Source organism: Lepisosteus platostomus, chromosome 2 (genome assembly GCF_059453375.1).
Source record: "Lepisosteus platostomus isolate fLepPlt1 chromosome 2, fLepPlt1.hap1, whole genome shotgun sequence".
NCBI classification, from domain to species: domain Eukaryota; kingdom Metazoa; phylum Chordata; class Actinopteri; order Semionotiformes; family Lepisosteidae; genus Lepisosteus; species Lepisosteus platostomus.
The window spans coordinates 15,599,055-15,611,914 of NC_142612.1; the positions used below are offsets into that span (position 1 = coordinate 15,599,055).

General features: G+C 41.8%; 1 protein-coding gene across 1 annotated transcript; it reads left to right on the forward strand.

The window, feature by feature from the left end:
- The first annotated feature begins 9,274 nt into the window (after positions 1-9,274).
- LOC148676016 (chymotrypsin-like elastase family member 1) lies at positions 9,275-12,611 on the forward strand. Its single transcript, XM_088600426.1, has 8 exons — positions 9,275-9,430; positions 9,529-9,611; positions 10,060-10,160; positions 10,644-10,763; positions 11,188-11,324; positions 11,587-11,732; positions 12,042-12,191; positions 12,469-12,611. Exons 1-8 carry the CDS (start codon positions 9,388-9,390, stop codon positions 12,484-12,486), a joined length of 798 nt encoding a protein of 265 aa, XP_088456552.1. The 5' UTR covers positions 9,275-9,387; the 3' UTR covers positions 12,487-12,611.
- Positions 12,612-12,860: the final 249 nt, after the last annotated feature.

Sequence of the window (12,860 nt, forward strand, 5' to 3'; positions counted from 1 at the left end):
AAGTCATATTTTGACTTTATAAAGGCAAACTGTGACATTGTGGAAGGCTTTTCAGACCACCACATGATCTGCGCAGGTGGTGATGGGCACAGAGCAGCCTGTTATGAAAATATTCCCTCTACAGAAGTGACATTGGTTATTAGTCTTTTCCTCTAGCAACTCGGCCTTATTTGCACAGCCAAGGCAGTGTTGATGCCAACGTGACATTTTGATGTTAACTGCCAGGTTCCAGGGGAGAAGATCGGGGCTCTTGCTCTATTCAGTTGTCAACTTTCTACATAATCTCATTATAACCCAGAAGCGACATGGATGAAGGATAGTGTCATATTCCTCCAATGCTTGATACACAATAGAAAACAGCTCTGTCAAGACCTCTAGATTTTCACCAATTCATCACAATAACTTCTGACTTACATGGAGCACCAGCAATGTTTCCGAGACTCAAACAAACTGCTAAGACATATTTTTTTAGCTGATACCCTGTCTTCTTATGAGCAACAGCTGAATAATTTGCTTTGATTAATAAGCCCCAATCTACAAAACAAGCTAGACGGGCTGAATGACTTTCTATCATTAATATCCTCTTAAGTTCATTAACTTAGAACACCAGCCTGCTTTTCTTAGAGATAATGTACTGAATATATAAGCAATACATGTTAGATAGAAATACAAACACACTGTATACTGTACATGCACTTGGCTTTCAATTTGCATCTTCAGACATCTTTAACTCCTCCCTGTCACAGTCCATGGTCCCCACCTGCTTTAAAAAAACCACTATTGTTCCAACCCCCAAAAAGACAAAAGTGACATGCCTGAATGATTACCGCCCAGTAGCATTAACATCTGTGGTGATGAAATGCCTGGAGAAGCTGGTGTTCTCACACATCAACTCCTCCATCACAGAGTCCCTGGATCCCTTGCAGTTCGCCTACCAGAACAACAGATCAGTGGATGATGCTGTCTTCCTGGTTCTGCATACAGCCTTGGAACACCTGGACACTAAGAACTTGTATGTGAGAATGCTGTTTGTGGACTACAGTTCAGCATTCAATTCCATCATACCCAGTCAACTGGTGACAAAGCTCAGGGGATTAGATCTGTGCAACTCTGTCTGCAACTGGCTGCTGGACTTTCTTATCGAGAGACCACAGGTGGTGCGGATAGGCAATAAAACATCAACACCACTCACCCTGAGCACTGGAACCCCACAAGGCTGCTGTCTGAGTCCAAGGTTGTACTCCCTATTTACTCACGACTGCACAGCAAGACACAGCAACAACCGCATCATTAAGTTTGCCGATGACACCACTATAATAGGACTGATCAGTGATGATGACGAGTCCACTTACAGGGATGAAGTTGTACAGCTGCTTAGGTGGTGTCATAGCAATAACCTGGACTTGAACATAAAGAAAACGAAAGAGATAATAGTGGACTTTCGGAGACACAGCCCACTCAGTATTGATGGAACGGAAGTGGAAACAGTCACCAGCTTTAGGTTTTTGGGAATTCACATCTCTAAAGATCTAACCTGGACTGTGAACACTGACTCTATCATGAAGAAGGCTCAGCAGCGCCTTTATTTCTTAAGGTGCCTCAAGCGATGGGGGATGCCAATACATGTGTTGGTGAACTTCTACTGCTGCACCATCGAGAGCGTCCTCACCAACGGTATCACCATGTGGTATGGCAACACCTCTTCGCGAGAAAGAAAGGCACTGCAGAGAATGGTCAATATGGCCCAGAAGATCATCGGCTGCGGTCTCACCGAGATTAAACAGCTCTATGAGGACCGCTGCCATGGTAGAATTCTGGCCATCACAGAGGACAGTCACCACCCCGGGCATGAGCTCTTCACCCCACTGCCCTCAGGCAAGAGATATAAGAGCATACGGACACTTACCACTAGATTCTTCAATAGCTTCTATCCACAAGCAGTGAGACTGGCGAACACATTTAGCCATCCCCCTCGGACCACACCTACACCATCACCATCTACCTCTTTATGATTTCTTATCTATTGCACATCTCCAATCATTGTTTACACATCTGTATTGTTTACATTCAAACTGTCTACATGTTTACTTGCACATTGTCTATTGTTTGTTTGTACATTGTCTTGATGCACTGTTTGCACTTTGTCTTGTTTTTTACACTTGTTTTACAATCGAGAGATCTTCTGTAAGAATTCCATTGTACCAGTACCGGTTACATATGGCAATAAAGTTCAAGTTCAAGTTCAAGGTCAGTACAAGCATTATCAGACTCATTAAATAGGGTTAGAAATAATCTAATTGTGTGGCAGTTTTACTGTATCGATTGTACACTGGCTGTTTATTTCCAAGACTTAAAAGCATGATAGTTTAATATTTGCTGTCATAAGATTGGTTAAAATAGGAGAACAATTAGGTTGCAAATTAAAGTGCTAAACTTAAATGAAAGGTTGTGGGATCAAATATTGGAAAGGATTTCTAACCACGCAAGATCAAGTACAAGCTGTGTGGAATTAACCTTTTCCTGAAAGTTCAAATTGATTCAAACTGGCTTCTTTCCGCTCTGGCATAAACAGTGAAGAAAGATGTGAAGACGGGGGTTTGAATTTAATCCTTTCTGTAGGGGGTTTAGACTTCTAAGTCACAAGCTGGGGTTTATGGCAGGAAAGGGGGATTAACTGATAAGGATTGCAGATGCAAGCTAGGAACCCCCCTGGGTGTAATGTTAAACTGACCATTTGTCCAGAACATCGTAAACTGGCCAAATACCATGAACCCCCCTCTTTACCATCAGACCGAGTGACGTCAGAAACGGAGAAGAAAACACTATATAACCCAAAAGTTTGTAACAGTACGGGGAACAATACTTCGGTTTTGTTGTTTCTTGCGGGAAACAAGACTTCGGCTTTATTGTTCCTTGCATGCAATAAACTCATCTGTTTTACTTCATCTCGGGATCAAGAACCTTATTTCTTCAGTTACAACAAATTTGGCGTAGGCGGCAGGATACTCCAGAAGGCGCAGAACTTCCCATCGGCAGGAGAGACGGTCAGCGCGCACATAACTAAGAGGTAAGGACTCCTCTTTTATTTAAAAGTCCCGACTCTCTCTGACCGATTGGGAAATCTCTGCTCCCTGCGAGAATCGCCCGAGATGACGGAGTAAACGTGAGTTTCTGAATTCCTCTGGCCCGGGGAAGACACCGGTGTATGTAATGGGTTGTTTGCTGTAAGCCCAGAATTTGGTCTGGCAGGGGTTCCGCGGTATTGTGTACAGGCGTTCGAAGCTGGTGTATGCCTTAATTGCGCGTGGAGTTTTTGAACGGGTTTTGGACCCTTACCGTGAAGTTCAGGACTGGTGTGGGCCTTAATTGCGCCCGGAGTTCTGAAGGTCAGAACTGGTTTGGGCCTTAATTGCGCCCGGAGTTCTGAGGCTCAGGATCTGTGTGGGCCTTAATTGCGCCCGGGGTTCTAGAGCAAGTGGTGCATTAAATGCACGTAGTTCAGGACTGGTGTGGGCCTTAATTGCGCCCGGAGTTCTGAAGGTCAGAACTGGTGTGGGCCTTAATTGCGCCCGGAGTTCTGTGGCTCGGGATCAGTGTGGGCCTTAATTGCGCCCGGGGTTCTGGAGCTGAGTGGTGCATTAAATGCACGTATAATCCAGGATTGGTGTGGGCCTTAATTGCGCCCGGGGTCCTGAGATTAGCTACGCCTTGATCGTGCACGGATTGGCGTGGAGTGGTTTTTTGTTTTAAAGGAAACAGGAGTAGAAGTGATATATATATGTATGTATGTTTTTGGTGTTTTCCTTGTTTGTGAAATACATATACACACGCACGACACTAACATAAACACACCTCATAATAAAAGAGCAAAGCATTAAGTAGCAGGATTTAAAGGACGTTGAGACCCGAGAATCGCCCTGATTGAGCTCAGTGCGCAAGTCCACCCCGGGGCAAAAGCAGCGATGCTGGCGTTCTGGGGATGGTGAATTACTGATCAAGAAAGGGGGTTTTCGAGGTCTCGTTTCTTACCTGTGAACAGTGCGGTGTAAGCCCTCTCTAAAGTCTCGGAGAGGCATTTAGATCTGGAGGTAACAGACGCCCTTAGCTGAATGAGTGCAGTAATGCACAGGTTTTTCCAAGTGAAAACATCCCCCTACTGAATGAGCTGTTACCTCACACACGACAAAAGTAAATCTTAAAGAAACCAAACGTGTGCTAATTGGGTGTTTGAGAAAGTGGTGGAAGAATCTGATTACATATCGGAAAAGTGTAAATTGACTGAAAGGGAAGAGAAATATAGGAAGAAGCTGAGTCTGTCAGAAGGAGTTTGGGGCGAAGATGCCTGTAAAAAAGCGTATGAACATTGGAACAAAAACAAAGATTTAGCTGCAGCCCTGGTGATCGGCCAACACCTGAGGTGGCAGATTAGCATGAAGGAGAAATCAGAATGGGATAAAAAAGAGAAGGAGTTCACAGAAAAAATAAAAGCGTTAAATGAGAGGAAAGATAATTTATTCGCGGCAAAAGAGGTACTAGAAAAAAAGCTAAAAGAGGCAGTACAGGAGAATGAGAAACTAAAGAAGGAATTAACTCCTGGTCATGCTGCACTGGTTAATGTGCTACAGCCGGCGACTAAGTTATATCCTGCTCTCCCACAGGGGAACAAACAGGCAGGAAACGAAAATAATTGGGATCAATTCCCACAGTGGCCATATGGAGATGGGGGGTCTGATTGGGATAACACTTGGTATGAGTGTGATAAAGACGGATCAGGGTCTCCCCTATTAGAGGGAGGGCGCCCGCAGGTCTGTACTCTCACTCGAAGTGGGAAAGGACTTGATGTAGCAGGGGCTGGCGCCGTTGATGACAGCGCCACTCTAACTCCGTCTCGCACCCCGCCGAGGGGGTCCGTTCTCGCACCTACCTTCCCTGAACCCCCAATACGATCAAATCCAAAACCGGAGGATATTGACCGGTGGGCTAGAGAAGTACCGCACCCAAAATTAGGGATGCAGCGAACCTGGAGTGCGCTTCAGGAATTAAAAGATACTTATGGTATCTCCCCCCTGACTGCCGCTATGATCCTCAGAAGGACAGGGGAAAAGCGTGTCGGAGAACTTAAACAATTGTGTGAGGATAACGGCAGGGGAGGGCGATGGGAATGGGTTTGGCGATGGCTTAAACAAAATTATCCACCAAAGACAGATTGGAAAAAGATATCTGCGTGTCAGCAAAAAGAAAGCGAGGATGTGGCTGACTTCACTGACCGCTTCGTCACACTCTGGATGGAATGCTCAGGACTAAGTGACGAAGATGATGTGAATAGCGACGCCTCTGCTGTGATTAAACAAATTTATTTGGGCGGTCTTAAGCCTGATATAGCCAAAGCCCTTCAGTTAAAAGAGCCCGAAATAGGGCAAGATACGACCAAACAATTTGAGGAAATAGTTAAAATGGCACGGCAAATCGAGAGAAATATGTATGCTAAGGTGCGGGCAATACAAACAGGGTGGACACCCCCCATACTGAAGGGTGGAGCTGGCCCTGACACCCGACTAAATCCAAAAGGCGAAATTACAACTCGGTGCCATTATTGTAAAAATTTCGGACATTGGCAAAAGAATTGCAAAAAGCGATTAGCCAGTGAGGGCAGGATTGGAAGATACCGAGATCCCCCTTTCAATCCCTCGAATCGAGAGGGGCAAAAAAACCTGTTGTCACAATTACAGGATTTGAGCGAAGCAGACAAACGCGCTATCAGGGAGCTTTTAAACTAGGACTCCCCCTAGTGGCCTCCCTACGCCTATCTCAGGAACTGAGTGAAAAAGAGCTCAAATTACAATGCACGATTAATGGGATTCAAATGTCACTTTTATGGGACACTGGGGCTCAATTATCGTGTTTATCTGAACAGTCAGCCAAACGGTGTGGTGTCATGTTCACAGGGAGGGAGCTGGAGGCCACTGGTGTAGGGGGTAATCGAATAACACTCAGAGAAACTCAAAAACTCAAGATTAGACTAGGAGATGGGGAGGTAACATTTAATGCTGTCATGTGGGTAGGATCTACCCCAGATCTGTTGGGATGGGATGCTCTGAAATACCTACAAGGGGTTACATTAACCTTAGGAGGAGAGGGTGGAGGTAAACATCTGGTCCCTCCAAAAAGACGAACTAAAAGGGCATTCAATTTGGACTATGGATAAGGACGAATGCGGGCTTCTGGATATGGAACCCGCCACATTTACTGGGAAATCCCCGCCATACACAAAGCCATATAAAATCAACAAAGAGGCGGAGGAAGGGGTTCGACCAGTAATACAAAAACTATTGACTCAAGGCATTGTACGAAAAACACATAGTACAAGCAACAGTCCAATATGGCCCGTAAAGAAAGCCAGCGGAGCATGGCGATTCACAGTTGATTACTCAAAAGCTAATCAACACATCAACCGTCTCACCCCCTTAGTAGCAGACCCCTCTGCTATTTTTAAACTACTGACCCCTGAGCACCAGGTGTTTTCAGTAATTGACATGGCTAATGGGTTCTGGTCTGTTCCTCTACACCCAGAGGTACAAGATTGGTTCGCTTTTGTTGTAGATGGAGAACAATATACTTGGACCAGGTTACCACAGGTTATCGTCAGGTTGCTGTTTTCATTACTAAACTGTGCTTATGCCCTGGAGAGAAAAATGTTGAATACTACAGTATGTTAGCTGAAAGATGAAAAAAATAAATATCTAGCTTCATACAATTAATCACGGTGTGATTTTATAATTTCATGTTACTGCATTCAATACTTTTTAAACATATGTTAAAATATACGTAAGCAGAAAAAATAATGTGTCTTTCATACAGTATATTGGTCCTGTACAAAGATGTTGTTTTTGGTTAATTTCTATTACAGTAGATCTGTCATGTACAAGAGCTGACTGCAGAGAAGCAGTTTAAGGTTTTTGCAAGAGTTGAGTTGATGAAATACTGAGAGATCAAGAGACTCCATTTATGTCCTATGTGTTCTGAGACCTCGGTATGATATTGAATACTGTATTAAAAATCTCCAGAACAGGGACATACAGTATTATATTAAAAAGATATATCAGACAACATTTGGAAATTCATAGATAAACCCAAGGAAAGATGAGATGCTTTGAAATGACTACTGAATATAAATTAAGTGAGAAGTGTTTATAAATTAATATAAATTAAGTAAGAAGTAAGAATTAAGTTAAAACTATACAACACATTAGTTTGTTTAAAATATTAAATATTAAAATAATACAGTAACTAAACTGCAATGGATAATGTATTGCTTTAGAAGCATTACAAAAGGACTATCAGACCAATTAATTTCTTAAGGAAATGTCATGTTCAGGTGGGTTATATTGGACATAATAGGGTTTAATCTACGTAACAAAGTTTAAAATATGAACACTAATTCCTTGCTCTCGCCTTTCCCTGTCTGACAGCGGTGAAAAATCCACTTTTGTTATCGTGATACCCGCTGGTTATGACTAGATGGCCCAGAATACCAGCAATTACAGCCCTTTAGTTTTTCATCCCTGACGGCCTTCTGAGAACGCATTTTCGCGTCAGAGCCACCGGTGTCTCTAATTGAGCGCTGTATCAAATGTTTATTCGGGGGGTTTGGTTCTTCATTGCAGTACCAAGCCGAAATCTCCACAGCTCAGGCGATTAATTTCTCTCTCTCTAACAAAGAGAATATTTTGTTCCCTCTTTAATCGAGTTTAAGGCTCCTTCCTAAATCAGATTAACAAAAGTTTGCACGGTTCGATTCCACACTGGCACTCTTTATCTCCTGCAGATGGTAATCGACTGTAAACTGGTGGAACACGCACGCCCACACACCAAGCAGTTCCACACCTGATAATCTTGCCCATCATCTCCACGACCTTTTTCTAAAACTATTTAGAAACTATTTTAACTATTTTCTAAAGTTACATTTTTGTAACATTATTTTAACGGTGTTGTTTACCACTAAGTGCTGTTTGTAGGGGTGAATTATTTGATCACGCAGGAGGGAAACTGCAGGTATTTTACTGACATTCTGTATGTCTTCAAGTTAGTAACCACATCTGACCATACTAACAAACAATGGTGTACAGAAGGATGAATTATGCCATTTAATATTATTAAATAGAAATTAAAAAATATAAAGGCCTATTAAAAGCAGAAGTGCAATTTCAATGTATGATTGACAGTACTCCTCAAAAACAACATAACTCTGATAGGCTATGATGTTAGCAGGATTTAGCACCATTTAGCAGCTGGACCAATACTACAACCTCTTCAGATTATGAGGACCTGAAAATCAGTAACAAGTTTTATAAACTTTTCTTCTCCTTATCATTACATTTGTTAATTTTTTTTTCATTCAACATATCCAGAATACCCCCAAAAATCGACTGCTAAATTAGCTGATTTCTAAATTAAGAGAAGTGTTGTCTGGCCACCACCATTGCTGATGCTGGAACTTCATGTACAGAAATGTGGAGAGATCTATTGTTTTCAGGTATCTCCCTACTGGAAATACTTGCTTGTTAACTTAAGGGTACATACAGTACATTTGCTGTATTTCTGAAATCTTATCTGTACAGACAGATGGTGAAGATTCTAATGCAGTTCTTGGAATTTACTTCACTACACTTGCGTCCTCGTGACATGACGTGCACAGTCCAGAGTGGAAATGCCCAAGATGCAGCAGCTTCAGAATTCCCGAAAGTTCCAAAAAAGATTTTTAAAAACTTTGATTTCTGTTTTCTGTATCAGTGGCCATCAGTGGTGTGTTTACTGAGTTTCGGGTGTTGGATACATCTATTGTACGGTATATATCATTCACACACCTGTACATTGTCCACATGCCCAGCTTGTCACACACCAATTACAGTCAATTGTTAAAAAATTGCAATCCACATCTAGAAGGGTTGTCTGTATTAAAGATTCTTTGTAGTTGCTTTCTTTTTTTGAAATGTTTCCTCTTAATCTGCTGTGTTGACACCACCAAAACTACAGAAACTTCATAATTTTGTTCTTAATCTATACAGTACATGCACAGTTTTATTCCTTCTGGAAAGTTACACATACAGTATAATAATATATAATGTACATGGCTGCTGATGTACAATTGATTGACTCATTATGAACATAGTAGTTCGTATGAATTGACCTTGGAAAGTAAAAAAGCTACAATAAAACATGTGGTGGGGCAGGTTTGAAGTAACCTGTCTGGAATATCTCTAAGGGAAGATCATCTCCCTTTCCTGTAAATGAGGAGAGGAGAGGGGTGTGTTTTGCAAGGTTTTCAGGTATAAATATCAGTTAGAAACTCCCTGCAAACTATCCAAGACGAGAAGGGCAACAGGCAAGATGCTTCCCTACATTGCATTAATTGCTTTTCTGGTCCTGTCTGGTGAGTTTTATTTTATATGACAGTAGTGTATAAACCTAGTATTGTATTTCAAGCTGGCAAGATGATAAAAAAATCATTTCTGTTCTGTTCATTTGCAGGACGGGCTGTTGATGCCCAGAATAACACTGCGCAGCGGGTGGTGGGAGGGGTGACGGCCACACCCAACTCCTGGCCTTGGCAGGTAAGAGAGCAGATTTCATTTCGAAATACACAGCACAGCAGGAGGGCTTACATACAGTAAGACATGTTTAAATCATTGTCTCCCAGTAGCATGTGGCTCTGCTCAGGAGACGCTAAAGGCACTCTCCATCCTTCAGCATGTAATACTACTGGCCCAGTAGACCAGTGAATGTTTTTAGTAATTAAAATCAAAATGTTATCAGCTTTATATTCTAATGTTAGCCACTAGGTATTTATATTAATAAAAATAGTATATATATATTTCTTCATTGAAATCCCATGATTAACAATTAAACAATTTGCCAAAATGTCCTAAAAAAGCTATTAGATTTGGGTTAGAGGCTCACACAGTGACGTCTCCTAGATGCCTCCTGAGCAATTTCAGTTCCACTTCCTGTACGAGAGCTGTGAGAAATCCAGTCCTGATCCAGTGTGTTTCTCTTCCTCAGGTGTCGATCCGTATTAGCTCCAGCAACTGCTATCCCCACAACTGTGGAGGAGTCCTGGTTCACAGCCGCTGGGTTCTGACAACAGCCTCTTGTGCTTCAAGGTAGAGAAACACTAATTGGAGCATTAATTAAGTAGAAAATATCAAAGATGAAATTCCAAATCAGATTCTACAAACTACAAACCGGAGACTTTCTTTACTCTGACAAATGATCTCCCTGTAACACAGTTGTGAGAGGAGAGGGAAGAGTTTATTGAAAATGATCTTGCTTCATTCCATTGTACAACTCTTCACAGTGTCATACAGAGACTGAAAGTCTTCAATAACTAGAGCCATGTTCCAGGTACACGACTCTGGGACCTTGGTTTGGTTTGACACACAGGTGTTAAGGAAGTGAACAATGTTGTTGAAAATACCTTTCCTGTGAAATCTCTGTTAAGATCCTGGTCTGTTCATTTTTTTTAAAGGCTCTGTAGATTGATGGAGCTGATGGAGTCAGACTGAAGATTAATTGGAGTAATTAATGTTCTTGCTAAAGACACATTGTTGAAATTAATCTACTATCTGTACCTTTTCTTTCTGCAGTGGCACTCTGGTTGCTTTCCTGGGTGATCACAATATTTACGGGATTGAGGGACGTGAGCAAATCATTCCTGTGGAAAGGATCATCATTCACCCAAGCTGGACTAACAACCTTGCTGCTGGGTACGTCTCACACTGTGGCCCTTTAAGATGAATACTGTAGCTTGTGGATGAGTGAAGATGGTTTAGCAATTGTTGTAAAACAATTCTGTTGTACAGAATAATAAAGAGCAGATGCATATGATGCTTAGTTTAAGTGTAATTAGTAACAGGATTCAGACAGGGGATGGGGGATTCTGCACCAGACAGCACGACTGTCTGCTGCAGCTGGTCCCACCTGTTTCAATCGCTTCAAAGAGTGTGCTGCTGATTAATAATAATTGAAAGCAAGTAACAAATGGAAACACAAATAAAACCTGCTATTACCCTGTACTTGACAATTTGAATGAAAGATCATGAAAGATGTTCATATGATAACCTAGTGTATCTGTACAGAGTTTTCCTGAACTGAACTGGTCTCCTCCTGTGTTCCCTGTGCTGTGTGCAGATATGACATCGCTTTGCTCAAACTGAGTCAGAATGCCATCCTGAACTCCTACGTCGCTGTGGCATCACTGCCCAGCAGTGGCGTCATCCTTCCCAACAACAACTTCTGCTACGTCACTGGCTGGGGAAGCACCAGCAGTAAGTTTGTAACAAGAAATCTTCCAATATAAATTCTGGTTTAAATTAAGGGGAAAGTGGGTAAAATAAAATATATTGATGCAACAATGTTCTAGAACTGGAAAATCATTTGTATAAATTATTTCTTTTCGCTACTGCTTTTATAATCATTCTTGGAAAATGAAATATCTTGATATGCTTCAGAGTATCATCATCATCTATATCTTATTGAATTTCGAGATGATGAGTTCTCAGTTGGTGACGTTCTGTATGTTGTTTACAGCCTACGGCCAGCTGTCGGCCACCCTCCAGCAGGGCTACCTGCCCATTGTGAGCTACGCCACCTGCTCCAGCAGCACCTGGTGGGGATCCACTGTTAAGACCACCATGGTCTGCGCTGGTGGAGATGGGTACAGAGCAGCCTGTTATGTAAGTATTCTCTCTACAGATCTGTCACTTTCATCATCCGTCTTTTCATTTAGCAACTCAGCCTTCTTGAGTACTAAAACCCTCTTGCTGCCATCAAGATTGCAGATATTTAGGAAAATGTCTTCACTACTGCACTTGGAAAACAATTACTTTGCTCAGGAAGGCAAAGATATCTCAATTCATTTCTTCGTATGACTCTCTTGTGATAACATCAGTGCAGTGTTTGTATATAATTTGTAATGGCCCATCCTGGATGGTTGGGCACATCAGTGTTAATCTTACAATCACACTGTGCTCTGTCTCCTGAAGGGTGATGGTGGAGGAGCCCTGAACTGCTACACAAATGGAAGATATGAGGTTCATGGAATTTCTACCTTCATGTCTTCACTGGGCTGCAATGTTTACCAGAAGCCCAGTGTCTTCACCCGCATCTCAGCCTACACTAGCTGGATCAGCAATGTGAGTACCTGAATATCGTATCGTCTACAATAAAGCAGTCTATACTAATGTACCTCATGTGTGAGAGCTTTAACTAGGTTGGTAAACCTCCAGGACTGGAACTACTGTATAGTGCTTTGAATTTGAAATGTAGTGTCTTTATTTAGTCCTTCCAGCTGTACTAAATCTTTTTCTTCATATTATTTGTGTCCTTTTCCATTGTTGACACTTTTTGAAGTTATAGTACTTATATATTGTTAAGACACCTTGTTGATACTGTATATCTTTCTTCTCCTAGACCATCGCCTATAATTAAATGATCCCGGGCTGCTTGTGTGAACCTTGTTACTGGCTCTGGAACAAAGTGGACACTGCCCTCCTGCAAGAATACGTAACAGATGTACTGTATATCCAAGCAATAAAACATTATGAGCAAATGAACCTGTCTTCCTGATCTTGAGCTCAACTCACTCTTTTTAAATAAAGCAGAACAAAGATGCAGAAATACTCAGAATATAAGTTTGCATATTAATTAAATTACAAGCATGAAAATATTAAGAATTCATCACTGCTGTCCAAGGCTGTGGATTCATCAACAATAAACAGGTGTCATGCATTAATAACAAATTGCACTTGTTTTGTCCCTGGGTCAGTTTTGTTCCTTTACTTTGACTCCTTTCTAAGCTCTGA

Coding starts and splice junctions, on each gene's coding strand:
- LOC148676016 (XM_088600426.1), top strand. CDS start 9,388: ATGCTTCCCTACATTGCATTAATTGCTTTTCTGGTCCTGTCTG. Junction 11,325..11,586: donor TGGCTGGGGAAGCACCAGCA/GTAAGTTTGTAA, acceptor TGTTGTTTACAG/CCTACGGCCAGCTGTCGGCC. Junction 11,733..12,041: donor GGTACAGAGCAGCCTGTTAT/GTAAGTATTCTC, acceptor TGTCTCCTGAAG/GGTGATGGTGGAGGAGCCCT.